The sequence below is a fragment of the Zonotrichia albicollis genome, chromosome 9 (assembly GCF_047830755.1).
Source record: "Zonotrichia albicollis isolate bZonAlb1 chromosome 9, bZonAlb1.hap1, whole genome shotgun sequence".
NCBI classification, from domain to species: Eukaryota; Metazoa; Chordata; class Aves; order Passeriformes; family Passerellidae; genus Zonotrichia; species Zonotrichia albicollis.
The window spans coordinates 16,964,300-16,986,453 of NC_133827.1; the positions used below are offsets into that span (position 1 = coordinate 16,964,300).

General features: G+C 42.6%; 1 protein-coding gene across 1 annotated transcript in view; it reads right to left on the reverse strand.

Annotated features, from left to right (window-relative positions):
- The window catches only part of HS6ST1 (heparan sulfate 6-O-sulfotransferase 1), a 192,395-nt gene extending 170,443 nt beyond the window's left edge, over positions 1 to 21,952 (reverse strand). The window contains exon 1 of the mRNA XM_074546760.1: positions 21,127 to 21,952. Coding sequence (XP_074402861.1) covers positions 21,127 to 21,644 — 518 coding nt within the window. The 5' untranslated portion in view covers positions 21,645 to 21,952. The remainder of the gene's footprint in view (positions 1 to 21,126) is intronic.
- Between the last annotated feature and the right edge of the window lie 202 nt (positions 21,953 to 22,154).

Sequence of the window (22,154 nt, forward strand, 5' to 3'; positions counted from 1 at the left end):
CTCCTGAGGTGCCATCCTGGACACACAACTGCTAATGCAATTCAAACTGCAGACATCACATTTTCAACATACTAACCCAAAAATATATTTAGCAAGAATTATTAAATGCTTCTTATTTTTCACATACCAACCTGAAAGTCCACGAAAGGGTGATTGCCAATGCTTCACAGATGCAAAAAAATAGGTTTTATACCTCTGGGATGAGGAAACATAATGGCTGTAAAAGGTTTTACTATACAACATTGAACAGGCTTATTAAGATAAGAAGTTGTTTTTCTAGTGATTCTTCAATTAAGACAAACAAAATGAATCACTGAGCCTTTCCTTCCCAGTGCAGTTTTAAGGCACACTCACATTTTGCAGGTTTTTCAGGTGGTGAATCAGAGGGAAATAAAGAACATGTCCCTTGCAAACTTCCTCTTCTCCCACCTCCCTTAGAAATAACCATAGATAGAAATGTCCTCACCTGATCAGTACACACACTCTTCATCTATTCCTTTAAAATAATCTGTTTTAGAGTTCCTGGGTGACTTGCCTTCAGTGCAAAGAGTTCCCCAGTGCCCACAGGTACAGAGGGGTAAAAGGGCACAGGACAGATGGAGAAATGCCATTTTTGGGGGGTGAGCAGTAAAGCATCTGTTTTCAATGGTTCTATTTTCTCTGCCAGCCCTTTTCTCTGCACATCCTCCCACTTTTTACTCCAACTCATTTCATATTTAATTCTTAAAACTCTTATTCCAAAAGGACAGTCCTAGTTCACCGTCTCTACTCGCCGCCTTACACTGACCATTGTCAAACTGTAAGAATCCACCCAAAAATCAGATCAGATCTTAAAAAAAACCAAAACATTTGACAACGCCAAGCATAAAGACTTTGATAGAGACATACAGGGCCAAGATCACTAACATGCACAGCAGCTTAATTTCAAAGTGCTTTTCTCTCCTTAGCAGCTAATGTATCTGTCAGGACAACAAAATTAAGTGAAATAAAATTGCCTTTGCAGATCCACCACTGACTCAGCTACAGCTGAAACCCTTTAGGTACAAACTGAAGTCATGGACCGAATTATAAAGCATCAATAATGCCTACCTCTCTTCTTCCCATCTTCCCCAGCAGTCTGGGAACTCAAATGAAAAAGCCAGAAAGCATTTTTCTTCTTGATGCTTTTGCTGCAGAAAAATCAAATGTCCTAAGAACAAAGTCCTCCAGGGAAGATGCAGCAGGCAAGGAAGAGCCACCTGTGAGTTCCTTCCCCTGGCATTTCACAAGCGAGCCCCCAGTCCTTCCTATCAGCATGACTCACTGCATAGACAGCACCTGCCAAAAGGGTTAACAGTAAAGGCACTGGTCCTGTTCCCTTCTGAGTATTCTACAGAAAAATAAGTAATTTATGCTTTCATGTGTAAACTTTAATGACAAAAGATACCAGAAAATAAGAAATGGCAACTTCAGGTTGCAGAAATGAAGAGGAACTTAAGGCAAGGATAAAGAGGGAAAAAAAAGACCAATGTATCTGGAATATTTAGGTATTAAGGGCTTGGCCCTCTGAGATGCTGAGCAGGTTTTTCAAGGCAAGAAAAAAAAATCTGAGTTTACTGTGATTTTAGTGGTCTAAGTCTAAACCTATTCTCAGTAGTAATACTGCTGAAAAACACTGCCATCAAGTTAAAGAGCATATTTAATTATATTCTATGAAGAGCAAGGAAAATGTAGGAAAAATACAAATTAAATTGTTCCTTGCAACACAGCACTAATGAATGCATGTGTTTTCAAACTGCAGATAGTTCAGGATGCTCAGAAAAGTAAGCACACAGGAAATTCAAGAGAATTTTAATCCACTGTTCCTAATTATTATATTGAAAAAGGGGCCAGTAAGCAATAGTCCTCCTTAAGGTTCTTTTCAAGAAATCTTTGCTTTACTGCTATTACAAAATGGCAACTTCTGAGCTCTACCAGTTTCTTTTCAGAAATTAGATTTGCGTACTTCTTAAGAAACGAAGATGAAACGCATTATATTTTAATATTAAATGCAAAGTTTCAGAGAGAGATAGCACCAAACTTAATCCCTCTAAGATTAAAGATCTGTCTGAGCCTCTGTCAGTGAACATCTTTAACACACTACAAAAGATGAGGAGGCTGCTCATTTCCCATTATATATATAAAAACAATTTTATATATATGTATGCATAGAATATAATGTGCCTGTTTTACTATTAAGAAATAAACATAGTAGATTTTAACTATATACTTGTACTGATTTCTGGATGTCATAAAATACTTTATTAGGCACAGCTTTGGAAAAATTAGTGGCTTGGCAGGTGCCAGCCAAATGGTTTTGCAATTCTCACAAACTACATCTCAGTACAACACTTGTGAGTGGAGCAGCTCCTCAGCCACCAGTGCTGGTTGGCCAGGTTTGCAAAAAATGAAAGTTATCTTCAAAATAAGTATCAAAAATGGAGAGCTGAAATAGTGAGAAAAAACCAGGAGTGACATTATCCTTCCTGGTGCTGGAGCAATGCCCCTCCAGTCTTGCAGAATGGCATTTTTGAGAGTGAAGCTACAACCAGCAGCAGGAGAAATGTTTGCACGTGGGACAGCAGCACTGAAACCTGAAATTTTGTAACACAGGTAAGGAGAGGAACAAACTTCAAGAGAAGACAGGAAGGAAGGCTCAGCTCTGAGCTGTGACAAGTGTGACACCAGGGGATCTGGCACCATAAGAGGTTTCTGCTGAGCTCGGTGGGTGGATCTGTCCTGTTTGCCTGCAGGGTTCAAATTATCCTTACCAAACTCAATCCCAGGTCTGGCTGGCACTTCTTAACAGAAAGAAATGCTTATAACAGAGTAGTCAGGAGGACACTTGCCACTCTCGTATTTTCTGAAAAATCCCTTTGCCCAGGATTTTGCTCCTGGGAAGCTGAGAAGCCCCAGAGAAAAAGGAAAACAATATAATCTCATTTGCTTCTCCTGTGTTTTGCTGCTTTGGAATGTGTTTGGAGATTTTTTTATCCAACAGGTGGTTGGTTGATTGGTTTCATGTGAATTGTTTTTACTCAATGGCCAATCAGTGCCAAGCTGTGTTGAGACTCTGGAAGGAATCAGGAGTTTTCATTATTATCTTTTTAGCATTCTGTAAGTATCCTCTCTATTCTTTAGTATAGTTTAGTTTAGTAGTCTTTTAAATAATATTGTATAATAAAATAATAAATTAGCCTTCTGAGAACATGGAATCAGATTCATCATTCCTTCCTGCCACGGGGCACCCTGCAAATACAATAGACACTCAGAAGTTCTGAGGTTACTGCCAATTTAATATGAGGTAGCCCTGAAGGACAGCTGGCATGGGAAGGGAGCTCAGCAGAACCTCAAGAGCTTTCTCACAGCACTGGTGATGCCTTCTGCATGAGTTTGAGCTGAGCTTAGAGGAGAGCACGTGAAAAATCTTCAGAACCACATGATTACACACATATCCATAGAGATAACAGGGGTACACTCCACAGAACACACTGTGGAATCCCTGTGGAAAAGGCAGCATGCTGCACGCCAGAGTAGACTCTGCTGGAGCTGAAAATGTTCTCTATTTAGCTTCCACCTCCCTGCTCCCATTCAGCAAACACTGTTCTCTTAAAACATCAGTGTGCAGGGCAGGAGACAAAAACAGGCAAACCCCACAGATGTCCACATATAATGGAAGCTCAAGCACCTTGCCAGAGTTACTTGCCAACACAATTAAATTGCGCCATTACAGAATCTTCAGACAAGGTTTCTAATAAAGCATTTCCCACCTTGCTTCCTGCCAAAATTCAGAAATGCAAGTTCACATTCATATATGCTTTGTGGCACAGCATACAACTTTTCATTCTCTTATTTTTGTTTTCCGTGATGCTGCTGCTTCAGGCAAGTGTTGGAATGACCAAGCATAACTCCAACATCTGTTCCCTGAAGGAGGGGAAAACAAAAGAAAAGAATAAACCATGCTGTTGTATTCCATCCCTTTATATTTCCTCAGTTAAAAAAAAAAAAATAAAATAAATAAAAGGCAGGAATCCTTCTTGCTATTGAGGGCATCACTATCTCTTCCTTTAGTCAAAAAGCCAATTGACAGAAAACCAATCTCGTAAATTCTGATGGACGCCTTTGTTGCTTCTTGCCAAAAACTTACTGCACAGGTATAGACGTGCAAGAGCTGCTGAAGCTGATCACATCACACCTTTTGCCTGTATACCATAAAAATCACAGGGCTGAAAAACTTAGAAATTGGGCAGCAGTCTGCTCAGACACAGCAGCTCTCAAAGATCAAGCAGTGGTAATGCTTGTCCTCAAAGCCATTGATCCAAACCTGCTTTTGGTTTGGCATGTGCATGGTACCTGCCAAATCTTCCCAAAACCTAAACCTCCGACATCTCTGCTTGTGGACACCAAAAGTTGGATGTGGGCTACTCCAACCTAAAAAACAACCTGGCTGAGGCTGCACCCTATAAATTAATTGAATAACTACACTCTCACTGGAGGCATGGCAGAAAGGATGATGCCAGAAAAGGCTTGAAGGCAAATGGAATTGTTGGCCAGTGAGCTAAAGCACCTTCCAGGGTCCTCTTGATGCCTTCCTTTTCTAGCAAGGTGCACTGGATACAGAACATAAACCCAAGCAGTGCTGCCATGCAAGGCCATAGAAGGATTAATAGCACCAAAGACTCGGTCTTGTTGCCACTAAAACCAACTGTGCTGAGCCCCAAGTCTACATGGACAGCCCAGTCCTTCTTTCTGTCAGACATGAGTCCTTTTTTGTCCACTACAGGTTAGATCAATAACACTAAAACATCTTCAGTGTGACACCTTATCTCCATTTCAACCCTGAGCTCTCCCACTGACACGAGAGCTCTCAGGAGACAGCTGCAAATGAAGACCTTTAGTTAGTGCTCCTCTCCTGAGACTGCTACTCATGATTGAATTTCACTACTAAGTGTTGAAACTAAATCCAGCCTTTTTTCAGAAGTGGCTCAGAATCCTGTGACAGGGTCACTTAATTCTGTGGCTTTCGGAATGAATTCTGTCTTTCTCAGATTGAGAGTAAGTGCTAGCATCTACATGCTGTCACCTTACTGCAAAGCTCCCAAAACTTCTCAGTGACGTCTCATGGGCATCTCCTTGCAGCACCAACTCCTTCCTCTTCACAGCACAGCCAACAAACTCTAGCTCTCTCCTCACCCAGCTAACCCACTTTCTATAGCACTCCATCCTTATTGGACACAGCTGTGGCCTGTTAAGGGCAGGACTGTTCCTAATCTTTGCTAATTAGTACAGCTGCAACTCCTCAGGGGTAAGATTACCTTCTGCACTATCTTTATTTTCTTATATTCTATCGCCCCACATCTACAGTTCTTTTTTTAACTCATGTACGGGAACAGACATAAAGAGGTAAGGGATGGTGCCATCAAATGGCAAAAAGAAAGAAAAAAAAATGGAAAAATTGTCATTGCTTCTGCGTGGGAAAAAGAGTTAATGCACAGAGGATGGAGCAATATCCCAAACAGCTCCTTCTTGAGACACTACCCTTCTGCCAAGCAAAGAGAACTCTGATAAGCTAAAGGAGGAATCAAAACTACTGAGCTACACAAATGCTGAGAAAGCTAAACTCCATATTTAAAGCCCAGATCCATGTTTATTTCTGGTACTAACACTGTGTCTCTTTCTGCCTTCAAACAATGTGGGAAAACTGCTCCTGTCTCCTGGGCCAGCTTACAACTCACTGTCTTTATAAAAACTTCTTCAGAGCTGTTACAGTGCCATTGAAATGAAAGGAAGAACAAGAACACCCAGTACCTGCTCCAGGCACTGAAGTGATGGCCACTGTGACTATCTCTAAAAGTCTCATTTTAAAGGCCAGGTTTCTCCTATATTCCACATTGTAGCCTTTGAAACAACTTTTCTAACTTGATCAAGTGGAACATTTTTGGTCCTTGTGTCCAAGGAGCTCTTGGATGTAAGTTTGGATGGTCCTTGAATCACAGAAGTGCAGTGAGGTGATTAGGGATGTTAGGATCACAGTCTGGACACAGAGCAGTATCCAAATGTGCTTCAAGAGCAGTGACACCTCTGTACCTGTGTCCCACTCTACCACCACTCCTCTATTTCCAAAGAGCAGAGGAGCACTCTGGCATGCCACAGAAGCTGCCTGGAGAAGGCAGAAACCATCAGTGGAAGTGTTAGAACATCACAAATGACTTAACCACTTGCATAGCTCAGTTCCTCCATTTCATTCTATCTTAAGATAGAATCTTAAGCTTGAGCTATCTTACCTTGAGCTATCTTCTAGCTCAAGTAAGGCTTCAAAAGAAATAGGGGTCGGCCCTATTTATATGCCTGGTGCCATATGGACAGTCACATTTTAGAGAAAACATCTGCTACCCAAGAGCAGCTCTGAAAATACTGCCCAGGAGGATGTGAGCCTTTAGCACATTCAGCATTGATCCTGTGACCCTAGGGTGACAGCTCCAGGTATCTCCTTACCTGACACAAAGCTCTGGTCCCAGCTCCATCTCTAACCAGAGCACTTAAAAAACCATCTGCATGCCAGTTCTCCTCCTGCCCCTCTTGTGACGCCATCAGCTGTGCGCTGAACAGAGTGAAGAATGAATTGCTCAAAACTTGCCTGTAGCTTTTCCATACAGGCATGGAGGTGTGATTTAAAAGCCAGGCTTAGAAGCATATGAATTTTTTCACAGAGTTTAAACAACCAGGCCTTTGTTTCAATTTGCACCATCAAGCAGAATGGAAAATAAGAAAGGATTATGTGACATGCAGGATAGTCTCAGCTTTAGCTGTTAGTCCTAGTTAAATGACTTAGAACTTGGAAGGGGGAAGAAAAGCCAATAACCAGAATGAATCAGTATAACCAGCTCCTCCTCTGAGCTCCCTCAGTGCTATAAACAGCTGCTTAACTATTTTTCTGGAGCAAGAGGCCAGTATTCTTAATTAAGAATAAGGTTCTGAGTTCCTGCTCACACCCAGTAACTGGATGTTTGGAAGGAAGGACTGTTTGTGCTCTATCCTGTGGGAAGCTGTTAACGCCCAGTGGTTTCCTCCACACAGTCTCCCCTCACTGACCCCAGAGAGACCACTTCACATGAAAAAGAGTTTTTCTCAAGACAGGAATATTCCAGCAGTAAATCCTGAAGCATCCAAGAACTTATAACTTGACACCTTTGGAATTTGCCAGCACTGCTTCCTGTCTATACTGTTTTGGGTGTTTTTGCACATACTACATGGTGATTTTCAGAATAATTCAGCATGTCATGGTTCATACAGATAGAGCATCCAGCTTTAGTTTAATGCACCTATTTTAACTTGGTTTAGTTTAAACTTTCACAAACATCCCAACAGGAGTGCAGATTCCCATGAAAAGGAGTCAAGGGCCATATAAATTCCTTGGTGTGCAAGTAATTCTACTTATTTCCATAAGAGAAAACTCTTCTCAGATCCTGTCTGCACTAGGCAAGAGTCCCTAAATCTCACTTACCCACAATAGTAGAGTTGACAAATATAACTGTTCTTTTTGCTCTCATGAGCAGTTATTTCCAGATTTGGGATTGGCTGGGCTTCAATCCAGAAAACAGACTTTTCATGACAATCCCCAAATACTTCAGAAATTCACAAGAATCGGGAAATATCCTACTTACGAAAGGGGTCAATTCATCCTGCCTGAAGTATTTGGCAGACCAAGCATCCCACATCTCCAGAACATTCAGAGAATCCATTCTTCAATTTCTGTGAGGTTTCCGGTTGAGTGATACCCTGACAAGCAGTGCTTCATCACAGCTAACCACAATCCATGCAGCAGGCAGGACAGACTGCTGACCATCCAGCACATTTTACAAATTGCAGCTGCACCCCTCCTACTGTGATTTATATTGTCATTACAGGCCAACTACACCTCAAGTGTTAAGTCATGCCCCTCCAACACCAGCTAGAGCAGAAGGAGAAAATGCTCTCCCCAAGAAGGCATTCTGACTGAAAGCCTTAGCGGAAAGTTATTTCCAAATGGAAGCAGTCATACTGTGGCCAGCCTGCAGGAATATTTACTTCTGCATTTGTTTCAAAATGTTTAGAAAGCTGATTTAGAAGATCTTTATCCTAGTGTCTGACTGAAAATCTTATGGCTACCTCAGTAACCAGGTTACACAGTCCAATGCAAGCTCTTGCCCTCAGCAGATCCCAAAATTCCATCACGCTGTACAACACAGTTGCGGCAAGGCACAATCCACTGCTGTAAGCACATGGATGAGCACTCAGCAAACACACAGTGTCATAGATTTGGTGTCCTGGCACATCCCATAGTGAACAATCGAGCCTTTGCCTCTGTTTCTGCATTTATAAAAAGTACAAATAATAACCCATTCAGAATGGCACATGGATTACCACTTACACTGTAGAGGAATTTGAAGAAGCAGAGTATGTCCACCTTCACATCCTATCAATACTGTTGTCAAGAACAATAGCCCTTACACAGCTTTGCCAGGTAAAGGCTTTTCATACCTGTGGTTTCAAGAATGGGATACAAACATTTCCCCATTTCTCATGCAGGCAACATATTTCAACAGAGCTCCAAGGTGACCCCAGTTATCAGACAATAAAAAATAACCATTGCTGAAGTACTTCAGGTCAGTACTTCAGGCAAGGAGCAAGTTTCCCTGAGTATGAATATCAGGCATAGTTCTCTGCTGCCTTTCAGGGATGATGCCTGGGCTGTTCACAGACACACAGGTATGGCAAGAATCTTCCCTTGTGTAACAAAGGAGTTTGCTGGTCGTGCTGCTTCCCTGGCTGGCTCAGTGACAGGGGAGACATTCCCTGAAAAGCTCTGGGGACAGGAGGTGGGAGCAGCGCCAGTCCCCCCCGTACACCTGCACTTGTGAGCCAAAACCTGTGCTGAACACGCCCAGCAGCCCCTCACAGGCAGGATCACCTCCGAGCTCAGCACCTGAGAGCTGCCTGTGCAAACAGTGCACAGAACCCAGTCCTGGAACTGGCAAACAAACCTCAGACTTGCCTGGGCAAGCTGGGACAGCCAGCCAGGCTAAGAACAGTCTCTGCTCACTTCCCTGAAGAACAAATTAACCTGGGCAGACATCCAGCTTCTGTAACGTCCAGCTTCCACAGCCCTGGCTGGGCCTTCTGCTGGGATGGAAATGGGATGGATGATTTCCTGTTTGCTTTCCAGCCAGTGCAATCTTATTAAGCACAACTGTTTCCATCAGCCCATTTCAAACGTTCAGACAAAACAATTGCATTGCTGCTGCTGACAGCTTCTGTTACAGCACTGTGCAAACACTTCAGCCAACTAGGGGAATATCTCTTCCCAGAAGCTGCTGTCTTAGGCAGGTTAACACCTAGATAAGAACTGCGGTGGCTTAAGCATAGTGCAGAAAAACCTTCAGCAATGTTTCTGAGAAAGGGATGTCCAAGGAAGACCACAATGCTGATCACACAGGAACCTGCTTCCCAGAAGTTCCAAACAAAATTCCTTCCCAAAGGAAGATGGAAAACTTCTGCATCACAGCCACCACAAGCTGATCCATTTCCAGGCACTAATCTTGATTTTTGACTGCATTTTCAGGGAAAGACACCTCTCTTTTTCATGCACTGCTGTTAAGAGCAGCTGCTACAAGCAGCATGCCACACAGCATGGCAAACCTTCAGAACAGCTGAAGGCAAATCCATGACCTCTTCAGTCATCTCAAGGCAGCTAACACTATGAAAAAAAAGTCGGGAAGTTACAAAGAACTGCCAAATTATTCTTCTAAAGAGCTGTCTACATCATAATAAAAAATACATTCTTTGCAGGTAGCAGCTAAAAAAAATAAATATGTTTTAGAAGTGAGGGAGGACAAAGGTCTTGAAAATTCTCTAAGCTAGCTGTCTCACAAAATGTATTGATTCACAATAGACTTTTCAAGTATTTTTCTCGCATGCTGTAGTCCAATATTATTTCTTTAATGAACTGGACACAGTTTTGGCAGCAAATCCCAAAGCAAAGAAATTAGGTGGAAAGAAAGGCAAGAAATTGAAACTGTCTTCACAAAGAACTTCATAGTTATTTTAACGAAAGGTTTATTGAAACTAACAAACCATCTACAGCCTGAAAATCCTAGTCAACACAAATTATGTATGATTCCTTCTTATTCCCTTATTACTTCTTTTTTTGTTGTATGGCAAACTTCAGATGCTCCTTTTACACCCAAAAGTCAACTACAGGTCCTCCTGCCATTGAATAACTCCCTGAAAATCCCTTTTTGGTGGGAGTCACATCAGTTCTCGTGACATACAATCAAACCAGAGTTCACACAATTGTGGCAGCTGTCTTTCCGTCCCTTCTTGGCACCCCCAAGTCACACACAGGGGATCACCTATAGCCAGCCCTGTGTTAATAGAAACAGTCAACAACAGGGTTATTTTTAAAATTCCAACTCATGTATCATTCAGTGATTTTTGTGTCACCATTTCAATATTTGGAGTGTCATTTTTTCTCAAAAACAGAAAATGAAGATTATATAAACTGCTGGCACACTGTCTGCCTGGAGCCTGAGTGAATTCTGAAGAGTCAGGGTTGAAAACTGGGAATTGTGGAGTGGAACTACTGAAAATAGCAATTGGCTACTTTGGAGTTTCTACAAGGTATGCGTGTGCTATGTATGACTGCCTCCATAAACAGGTGTCAGCTTCATCCAATTTAGTCAAAGTCATGAAAACAACCCCTTCTGAACAGTGTTAGAATGCAGTAGTATCTCACCAAAAAAATTTAAGTGTATTGAATTTGCATTGAATTTGACTGATTAAAAGTTGTTTCTGATGTTGGCACATATTTTGTTTGACAAAAATTTTCTGCCCCATTACAAAGGGGGCTCTTCAGAAATCAGAACAAAAAGAGCCCCCCCAGGGAAAAATCTGGTAACTTATGAGAGTGAGAAGGGTTAAGCAGTAAGAGATCTCTAAAGGGAAAGAAACTTAATTTATCAAGCTCAGAAACATAGATTGAATCAATCAAGGTACAAGATGATGGCAACCTGAAAGAAAGGATTAGTTCAAGGAATGGAAAATAAAATTGCTCAGGTATTATAAAGAAATAACACATTGCTCAGAAAAAGCCAATTTGCAAAGTACAAGAAAAAGTGCAGGATTAAATGCTGGGCCCAAATAATGGCTTTAATAATGAAGGGCAATATTGAGTCATTAGCATTCAGCGTAATATTACATTTCAAAATCAAAGCCACCGGTAGCAGCAGCCAGAGACATGATATGTGTAACACAATCTGGTTGTTAAAAATACAGGACCGCACTACAGTGCCTTTGGCCAGGTCTGAGGCTCCACTGGAGTCAGGTTATGCACACACAGAAAGATGGTGTCTTTTTTAAACACATTTGTGAACCCAGCCAAATAGACCAAAGCAAACTTCAGTGGAGAAAAAAAATACTTCAGATTATTTATTTTGGATATGGTGCAAATAATAACAGCAGCCAGAGGAGTATAACCAATGAGGGAATCTTCTCTCAGGTGCTCAGAACAAGAAGTTCCAGTTTTACCCTCCCAGAGGAGATGAGATGCCAAGGCATTTCCTTACCTGAAAGGGCTCCTTTTGCATTTGTATATTGTCACCCTGTTCTTTTAAAGTTTTTCTAAGCTTTTTGATGTTTACATTTTGTAAGGGGATTTTTAATGTGTTTTTAATGTAGATAATGATGGTTTGGTATTTCTTTTTAAAGGAGAATTGATGAGCTATTAGTTTAACTAGTGTAATTAGAGAAGTAGCAGTTTTATTTTTTAATTTAAAATCACTTTTAAAATTCTATAAATATCAAAGTCCAAAAAGAAATGTACCTTTTTTACCTTAAACATCTCAGCGTGTGAGTATCGTTCATTTCGTGTCATACTGCATTTGTGTACCTCTTTTCTGTGCAGTACACCGTGGATGAAGTATTCTCCTTAATGGGGGGTTTAATTTAAATGACCCCTCCTGCTCTCACTTCAGCAGCCAGAATAAATCTGTTCCATCCTCCTCCTTGCACAGCTACGCACTTCACATCTGTCTTTTCTCTTTCAAAGGCCTAAAAAAAAGGCACAGGTGGCAAGAGAAGAGAAAGAGGCAGAGAAGAGAAGAAGGTAATCCTGCCTTTTGTGATTTAAGCCATGTTAACAGAAGGATGGTTTACTGATTATGGTTATACTCAGTGATTCCTGTTCTGCTTGTACTTTTGTCTAGCTCCAGCAGGAAAGCAAAACCTGTCAGGAAATTGGTGAGTCAGCATGCTGCTGCTGTTTGTCTTAGCTGTGAGGCATTGATTTTTATCCTGATGCTTTGATATAGGGTCACAGGTATCCGAACTAAAATCTTTACTGAGAGCAAGAGGGTTACGGCAGCAAGAGCTGTTAGTTTAAACAAAAAAGTCGATTCTGTTCTTACAGTATTTGCTTGGATGTTTAAATTTTCTCAGACAGTTGAGAGGAAAAAATACAAGCCACACTTTTCTATTTAAAAAAAAAAAAGGATGACCAGTGCGAAGATTTTCACAAAATCTTCAAAGTGTGTATAATTAACACTAGAACTAAGGCTAACATGTAGAGTAACTCCAACATATGGAAGAAGCAGCACTTTAAAATCTTTAGCACTTGTCCAGAAGCAAGGTCCCTTTCAATAGATCTGAAATTAGCGTCAAGTCACCATGCATTTTCAAATTCTAAGTGATTCTATTTGGCAGAAAAATCTCAAATCACCTTGTTAGTACTTAAGATTAAGCAAAAGGAAATTTGGTCTGTTTTAAAAACAAAAATGCAAAGGCTGCTCAGGAAGCTCTGAGGTTTCCCCCTTATGTAGAACAGCTCCATAAAAGTGATCACAGTATTTCAATCTGCAGTGAGGTGTAATCAAAGAATCTCTGCTTAATAGGATGGAGATTAGTTATGAAATAAAACACAAGTCAGACCATAAAAAGTTAATTGCAAATAACTGTTTTCTTGTTTAAATTGGCAGGAAATTCTGAAATATTTCCTCTAGAAAAACATCGGTGAGTTACAGTGTAGAATTTACCACTAAAAGGCTGGAAGGAAGGTAAAAACAGAGCCAAGCAGTTAACAACAAGTGAAGCAAAGTGACCCCAAGTGACTGAGCAGGAAGGTCTGTACACTAACATGAAAATCTGAGATTTATGGCCAAGGCCAGCTTTAAGACAGACCCCTGAAGAGTCTTTAGGTGGAAATGAAGGCACAGACCTGAAGTCTAAAATTAATATAACACCAGGTGCTATTTACTATAAATTTTTAAGAGGCTTTGAGATGCACAGGTGAAAGAATGCTATAATTAGAACTGCTAGGATATCATTAGTACTGCTAAAAAGTTCAGGTTACAGCTAAAGGTGGACAAGGGGACCTTCTTAACCCTTTCTGGACACACCACTGAAAAAGAGATGCCCCTGAATATTGCATATCCTTAGCCTTATTCAGCTGTTTGTAGGGATGAAAGACATCCAGTGTTGGTTTTAGTTTTTATAGAGACAGGGTAACTGAGACGTGTTATAAAAGATTTTATTCTATTATCTGTCTCGATGAAGAGTGAGACATAAGAGATGGTTTGCTAGATACTCCCATTATATGGAGAGCCATACTATCAGAAGCTAACTTACTTCTTGGTTACAATACCTTATAAATGTTTTCCAGCTTATTAGCTTTTACTACACAGTACTACTATGACTTTACAAACCCATTTCTCACAATTCAGAACAGCGTCTTCTACTACTGTGCTACTAAGCACGGAAATGACACAGACTGACACCATTTAATAAATGCAGAAATTTAACTAAACCCTATTATGTTTTTCACCTGATGAGCTCTCCCTGTGTGGACATTTCCTGCAAACCCTTTTCCCACCCCCAAGAGATGCCAGGCTCCAGCAGACATGCACAGGGAAACGGCTCCTCCTTTGGCAGCAGCACAGGGGACCTTATGGAGCATCCTCCTCACATCTCAGACCTGACTGCTACAGCATGGGGGAGGTGCAGACTCTTTGTGCCTTTTTTGTGACAATCATGTCCAAAGGACTCTTCAGAGACATTCTCAAGCCTGCATTTCCTGCAGAGTGCTCTATTACGGAAACAGAAGGGGGAACAGAACTACATCAAACAGTGATTACAGAAGCTCTGTGGCCTTAAGTGGGTATATTTCCTCATCATTCTATTTCAACTCCTTTACAACAAGCAGAGAGTGGGGGGTTTTTTGCTTGTTTGTTCACTTTTAAGGTCAACCATCACTGGCAAAACAAGCAAATTTCTAATGGGCTACTTCAGCTCTGTGTTCTTCCTGTAGTACTTTGTTTATTCCCCAAACACAGTAACAATTCAGTTTATGAAGGTCTTTGCTTCTGATGTATAAATATCATTCCCTTCTGTCCACAGCAAGTGAAATTTCATCAAAAAATCTTGACTCGGTAGCTATCACAATTGTGAATATTAGGAATTAAAGACCATGCTTTATTGAAAATAAACTGCACACACACACTGCAACAATGCTTCATCTTTGCTTGGCAAGGATTGACAAATTAAAGACTGGCAATTTCAGTCAATAACAGAAAATTCCCCTCTGTTCTTGTACTTGGTGGAAATAAAAGCATAAACAAGCTTTGTGGAGTTAGACTATGTCACTGTGGCTTTCTAAAGCAAGCACAATCCCAAGTGTTCACTGACAAAATATTACCTATTTAAAGCATTACTACCACAAATTTTGTAAAATTGCTTCCAAATAATTGGAAGTTTAAAATAAAAGAGACATAAACGAGAGATTTTGGTTCTCTGACTGGCTGAAGGCAATTGTCCATGCTGCTTTCCCACTTCCCAAGATTTACAAAAGGCATCATCTCTACAAGACAGCAGGAAGACTCTGAATGGATGTCATGGGTTTGGTTAGACAGGTGTTTCTAAGCAAATTTAAAATCAGGTGTGTTCTCTCATTACTCTTTGCCTCTGGGTCAAAGTCACTAGAAGAGCACAGCCACAACCCCTCTTGATTAGCTTTATCTTGATTTTTCTGGAGCTCTGCTGTACCTTGTTGTGAGTAACATCTGGGGTAGGAACATCCTGGCAAGGAGTCACCAAGGACTCTGGAGCCAGCCAGAAGTGTGGGCACGGTGCACAAACATGACTCAGGTAAGGCACATCAATCTCACCTATGAAATGAACTCATGAGGAAGTTTTCTTAAACAACTCCAGCCCTGCATATCCTGAATTATTTTCGTGAATTACTCTCCTTCCTAGAAGGAGCAGAGGCCCAGGGAGAGGGCAGCATTGCAATCATCTCCAGCTGTAACTTCATCCTCTCTAGCAGTGCTTTCTCCCAGGGTAACATGACCTCCTCCAGCTCACATTCTCATATCCAACTCAAGATATCCAACCCCAGCCTCCTGAAGGGAAGAGTCCTCACCACACTCCCCTCCCCAGTCACACCAGGTAATTCTGGAGCTGTTCCACCAGGCAAAATCAAATTCTTCATGCTGTTTTTTACCTAAAGCTTCTACAGCACTAGTGAAATCCAAATTCCCTCCATCACAGATTTCTTCCTATGAAGCATAAAGCTGACACAAGGGCGTTGCTGGAGATCATACTGGGTTTTTATTTCTTGATGAGTGTCCTCCATCTCACACTGAGAAACCAGGAGTCTTCTGCAGAGCCCGGAAAACTGGGCTTGGCATTGCTGCGGCCAAGAAGGGTCACACAAAATGTTCCAAACTCTAACAGCTGAGTAATTAACCCCCCAAAAATGCCTGTGCTAGCATGGTGGAACCCATGTCCATCTACAGTCCTTAATGACTCTCCTCATAATGAGAGTATCTAGCAAACCATCCAGTTCAGTTGTTAATAAAGTTCAAGCCAGCTCTTCTAAAGTAATTATTTCAAAATTGTAAAAAAAAATAAAATAAAATAAACAAATGAGAAAAAATGAGAAAAACAACAGAAAAAATTATCCAAGGGTTGCTTCCAAATACTGTACACTTTTATTTAGAGAGCAGGAAATGATAACCAGAAAAAGGCAAAATCTGACGTTTAGGCAAAGAGTGTTTGCAAACTTCTAAACAAAAAACCAAAATTACTATGTTATGATGCAACTTTTGTTGAAAGATTAATGAAAAACTGCCAAATGTCTCATTTTGAAAAATCAGGTCAGGACAAACACACACATTCTTTTGCTTTGTCAACAACAGCAACAAAAACCCAGTAAGAGTAATTAAACCTGACATACCAGCCAAAAGTCTCAAGCTTAGATAAATACAGTACTTCAAACACAAGGCAGCTATTTGAAGAGTTCCAATTTTTTGGTAACTGTGTCAAATTTAAAGATTTTCACTACAAAACTACTTGGCCCTTTAGAATTGTTTGGCTGTGAAAGACCAGCCTGGCTTTTTGGGTGAGCACAACCAGGTGCAAAAGTTTCCTATCAGACTAGGAGGATTTAAAATATTCTATGTGATAAGAGGCTTGAGAAATGAACCAGGCTGCTGAAAATAGCTTTATATTGATATTTCTCCACTAGTCTTTATGACAAACAAATCTGAGTTGAACTGGTGAGTGGAGAAAAATGCCCCTTGCTCCCTGCAGACAGGTATTACTCAACTCCCAACACACACAGATCCTAAAAGAATGACAAGCCCAAGCTTTTAAAAAGTACTAATATTATAAAAATGATTTGGTAAGGCTTTTCACTCTCAAACAGTTGGTTTCTTGACAATGTGTTTTTGCAGCTCACAAGCACACATATAATAAAAACCTCATCAAGAACAGATCCCTGCAATGGGACAGATATGTAGTTGGAAGCTGTGAAAGTTCACACTTCAGAAAAATCAAACTAACAAACTGCTGAGCCCTGTTTATTGTTTCTTAAAAAAAAAAAAAAAACCAAAACATAAGCTGTAAATAGCTAATCAGAGAGTGATTTGCATAACAGCAGGTTTTACTGACCTGCCATGCATTTCTTACATAAAAGTCTGTGGATTACAATTTTTTTTCTTCCTACTCATATGAAACCTTGAGAAAAAAATACTGAAATCAGAAGCATGCACACACTTTAGTTATTTTTGTCCACAGATGAACTCAGAAACAGAACTCCTATGACTGACTAGCACAGAAACCCATACAAAAAGCCAAGGCTAAGCTCATTTCTTGAGGCAACTCATTAAAAAAATAACAAATTAAAAAATGAGCTGGGGGAGCACAGAGCCAGCCATGCCCAACCAACACTCCACCAGCTCCAAGGGCTCTCCCCAGCAACAGGGAGCTTCCAGAAATGCAGTTTTGGAGGAGCTGTGTGCCTTGAATCCTTTCCATGTGAATAATGCAGCTCCAGGAAAACACCAGCTCCGATGCTCTTGTTTTCACCAGGCAGCAGAAACCAACAGGACAGCAACAAAACCTGGGTTGTCTGGGGTTTGTTCAGGGTTTTTTGGGGGGGAATAGGAAAGAGGGGAAACACACAGAATTCCTTTGGTGTAATATGTCTGTTTTATTGCTTTTGCAGCACATTAGAGTCGAGTTCACTGATGAAGTGTCCTCCAAGTACAAGTTCAGAACACCCAGGGCTGTGCTCCTGTTTTGGGAGCAAACAAGGCACTAGTGGGTCAGTTCACAGATTTTTCTAATTCTGGAAGTCAGATTAAAGAAATAAGTATGGGGGTTTTTTTGGTTTTTTTTCCAGAATCAACTGAAGAGATTTGATCTCTGAAGTTTTCAGTGTGACAAATTGGAGGGAGCAGTTCAGAGTTTCTGCTTGCAGAAATATCAACATGGTGACTCAAGGCACGCATTCTAATTTTGCTTCTTTTTAAAAAGAATCTTTTGCAACTGCTATTTATGCCCAACAGCACAGCACAAGGAATAATGAGGCCTCCATTCCCCAAATCTTGGAATTTGCCCTCTACTAAAGCCATGAAGGGAACAGCAGCTAAGTGACTTAACTGATAAGCACAGCCAACTTCAGAGTTCCTTCGAGTCCCAAGTTTACAACCCCCAAACAAATCAATCTTTCTTTCACTGGCTGTGTATAAAACATAACATTTGCTTCAACAAGTCCAGAAGCCTTTTGAATACAAACCAGGCAAGTCACCAGGAGGGGGTGGGAAGGGGGTGAGAACCAGCACTTTTTTGGAGTGCTGACCCATTAGAGCTAACACACCCATCCCTGACACTGCATCAATGCACAAAAAAGAAAGAAAGAGAGAAAAAAATGCAGCCTTTGGCAATCTAGGGCTCCTAATCATTAAGTCTGACACAGAACAACTGAACAATGAAGAAAGCTGAATTGCATTGCAAATTTATGTTCCATGCCCAGGTTATGGAATGCAGTGCAATAGGGCACTGGGCAGCAACAAAACTGCATTCCTTACAGAGGGAACAGCTTGAACCTCATGATTTGTGCATGTGGGCAATACTGAGTGACCTTCATGCTTTCCAGCATTCACTAGAAGGCAGATTTATTTGTAATCACAAGTCAGCTGTTTTGTTTTTGGGGACAAACATATATTTGGAAGAGCAAAGGTTTAAACTCTGTATTAAGCAGCAAATGCAGAAGCCAATACATTAGCTTAAAAGCTGAATTTGAAGACTACACTCCAAAATCCAGACTTGATAATATTAGAATCTGAGAGAATGGTTGTTTGCTGCTCCTTTTTCTGTTTCCTTTGAGAGAGATATGTTCATAGTTCAGTTCCATTAGAAAACAGGAGCCTCTCGAGCATACACCTTTCCTAAAAAGATATCCCGTTTCAACATAAGAGATCCAACACTCACAACGGACAAACAAAGTGATACTGCTCTTACTGTAATGGACATAATACAAGACTATCTGTATTTTAATAAAGAAAACCCATCAAATATTTATTTTAAACAAGCACTGCCTGTCTCTTATTTGCACTTTTCTTAGGCGTGAAATAAACCACGTTTTGGATAAGGTGTCAGCTGAACTGGACTGCAGTACAACAGATCCTAGGACAGTATTATTAAAATAGCCATCAGCTGGCTGCACTAAAACCATCCCCAGGATACAATGACCATAAATTTTGTTTCATTTAACAGTCCAAGCTGATAAACCATAGATTATCTAAAGCTTCCACATCACAGTCCTTGAACTCCTGGAAAAGAAGTTCTAACTCAAATTTAAAGGAAGTCAAGAAACAACACTGGGCACAACTATTTCTTGATTTGCAGAGACATGAGGGAATGGGACAGGATCAATGATTGTTCCTGCACATCCAAAATTCAAGACAATTAAGAAGCATGTAGAAGCATACAGTTCCTGATGTCCCAATAAATGGCAAGGAAAATCTTATTTACAAGCATGTGAGATAAAGCAACAGACTTTTGATTCTCAACTTCCTACAAGTTGCTGTAAGGAATTTAATTGCTACCTCACAACCTGACATGCCCTTTTTTCAAGTACCTGTACAAAAAATCCAGCTGCTGAATAAAGTTGAGTACCAAACACGTAACAGATTTTCATACAAAACTGCCAGTGGAAGCACACAAGGCTCTGAGACAATTCATAAACCCACACAGGTCTTTATATAAGGTTAATGGTTTGCTAGGCAAGTGCCAAGGTTCACAAAACGGGTAATTTTTGTTTCTTTTTTAAAATCACGTTTGAACTTTGCACATTTTTCCTAACCACACTTCCCAAAAATCTCAGCAGCAACCTAGATGGGCAAAGGATATTTTACTCCGAGGTGTTCTCAAATACCTTATTAATAAGAGGGCACTGGAAAGCCTCAACCCTTCAGTTATATACTTCAGTTTGCTGGGTCAGGCAGCACACAGCAGTCTGAGTATTCTTGGATGACTAACACTGAAACGGGCTGAAAACAGCAGCAACCATGACAGAGACAATAAAGAACCCAGCAATTGCACACAGCTCCAAGGGAAGAAATATCATTAAGAATTGCTCTAAAAAAACACAGGGAAAACATAGATATGATGCCCAAACGTGCTTCCTAAAAGGCCACTTATAAAATGTATGATATTAACAAGACATCTAGAAATAAAGTATATGGCATAAGCAAATATTAGCATAAGATCTTGAATGAAACTTTAAAGCAAACAGATTACAAAGTGTTGTAGCAGAAGGACGAACACGTCAGAGGAACGTGCATAGTTCCTAAAATAGCGATAATTTTTAAAAATAGTGATCATTTTAAAAACTGTCTGTGAAATGAAAGGCAGCAGTATATTGAGCTAAAATAACACAATCTTTTGGAGATCTTCATATACACCACTGTCTTTACTACAGTGCTTCAAATAGAAAATTCCTCTTATAAGCTCATAATTCATGACGAGACCAAGGCAGAGGAATAATGGGCTAACAGGGCAGAAACAGACCGGGTGCTCCACACGGATGCACCGAGGATGCTTTAGGATGGCTCTCCCTCTCTCCTAGGGTACATAGGAAGGACACTCAAGGAACAAGTACAGGGTAGCTGCTTTCCCCAATTCACTCTGCCATGGAGATCAACAGCAAGGAACATAAAAAGGGGGTTTAAGGAGTGTTTTCTGCAATGTGCAAAAAACTGTGTGCAGACTGTGGGGAGTTAACCGAGGAGGGAAGCATGAGCACTGCTGGGCTCGCGTGCCTCTCCTCGGCAACACTGGAGAACAATTTCAGCTGGAGGAAAAGGGTCGGGGCAAAGCTGATTACAAAGACAAGCTTGAGACTAAGGGTGGGGTATAAAGGGTTCATAAAAGGTGGCAAGTGATGTCTGAGGTAAAGGCTAAACGTTTAAAACAGAGAGTAACCAGCACAAAGATGCTCCCGGTGAAGGGTGCACAGAGGCTGCCGGAGCAGACCCACGGGCTTGAGGGCGCAGCGTGCGAGGTGCGTGGGAGGCAAAGAGCAGGAAATTTGCAGGAGGAAGGCGCAGGGCACAGCCTGGAGGACGGGAGGGGAGGACAGGTGAAGCAGCCGAGGAAAGGCTCGGGGCAGGTTGAGGCACAGCACGCCGGCAGCGCACGGCAGGGGACTCGGCAGGGGCAGGGCCGGGCGGCTGAGGCGGCGGGAGCGGGGGCAGCGCGGCGGGCAGGGCTCGGCCCAGGGCCGGTGCCTACCTGGGCGTCTTGGCTGCGGCGCTCTCCCGGCGGTCCAGCACCCCAGGCACGCAGTTGGTGAGCTCGGTCCAGTCGGCATGCAGCCCGCAGCTCCAGCCCGTGGAGAAGCGAGAGAAGAGCCAGGTCTCCCTGCGGTTGGGCCGGTAGCAGGTGCACTTCTTCTGCCCGGGCCGGCAGTCGCACGGCACCTCCAGCCGCACGTTCTGCACCAGGTGGCGGCCGAAGGTTGTGCCGCCGGTCTTCTGGATGTGCAGAAAGACGATCACGTCCTCGCCCTTCATGTCGAACGCGAGCTCCCGTTCCAGCTCCCGCACGGGGAAGTAATACTTCTTCACGTAGTGCGGGTCCGGCGTGGGAAAGAGGTCCAGCTCCTCCGAGTAGGAGCGGCCGCTGGGGGAACCCAGGCTCAGCCCCGGCCCCACGTACTGGTACAGGATAAGCATGAAGCACACCGAGACGGCCACGATCAGCAAGAACTTGCTGGTCCTCTCAACCATGGTCCTTCCCGCACGCTTCATGTGTCACCATCTCCCGGGGCTGCCGGCGCTGGGCAGACTGCGGCGCAGCCGGGGGGTGGGCGGCGGAGCTTCAGCGTCTGTGCCAACCGCCTCCCCCCGCTGCTCCCCGGAGCAAAGCCTTCCCCGGGGGCGGCGGGGCCGCTGCCTGGGTCGCCTCGGCTCGCCGCCGTGCCCGCCCGCCCCGCCGCAGGCAGCGCCGGGAGCGGGGCAGGGGCAGCCCGCAGCCAGCCGCTCCGGAGGCGCAGCGGCACAGCGGCAAACTTGCGAGAGAGAGAGACAGAGAGAGGGGCAGGAGGGGGGCGGAGAGGCACTGAAAGGCAAGAACCAGCCTCCTCCCGCCCGCCCTCCCTTCCCCGCGCTTCAGGAAGCCACCCCCATTCCGGCGCTGCCTCCGCCGTGCCCCAGCCCCCGCGGCACCGGCGCGGCTGTGCCCGCCCCCGCCGCCGGCTGCGCCCGGGCTCGGCTCGGCTGGGCTCCTCTCAGCTCGGCTCGGCTGGGCCGGCAGCGAGC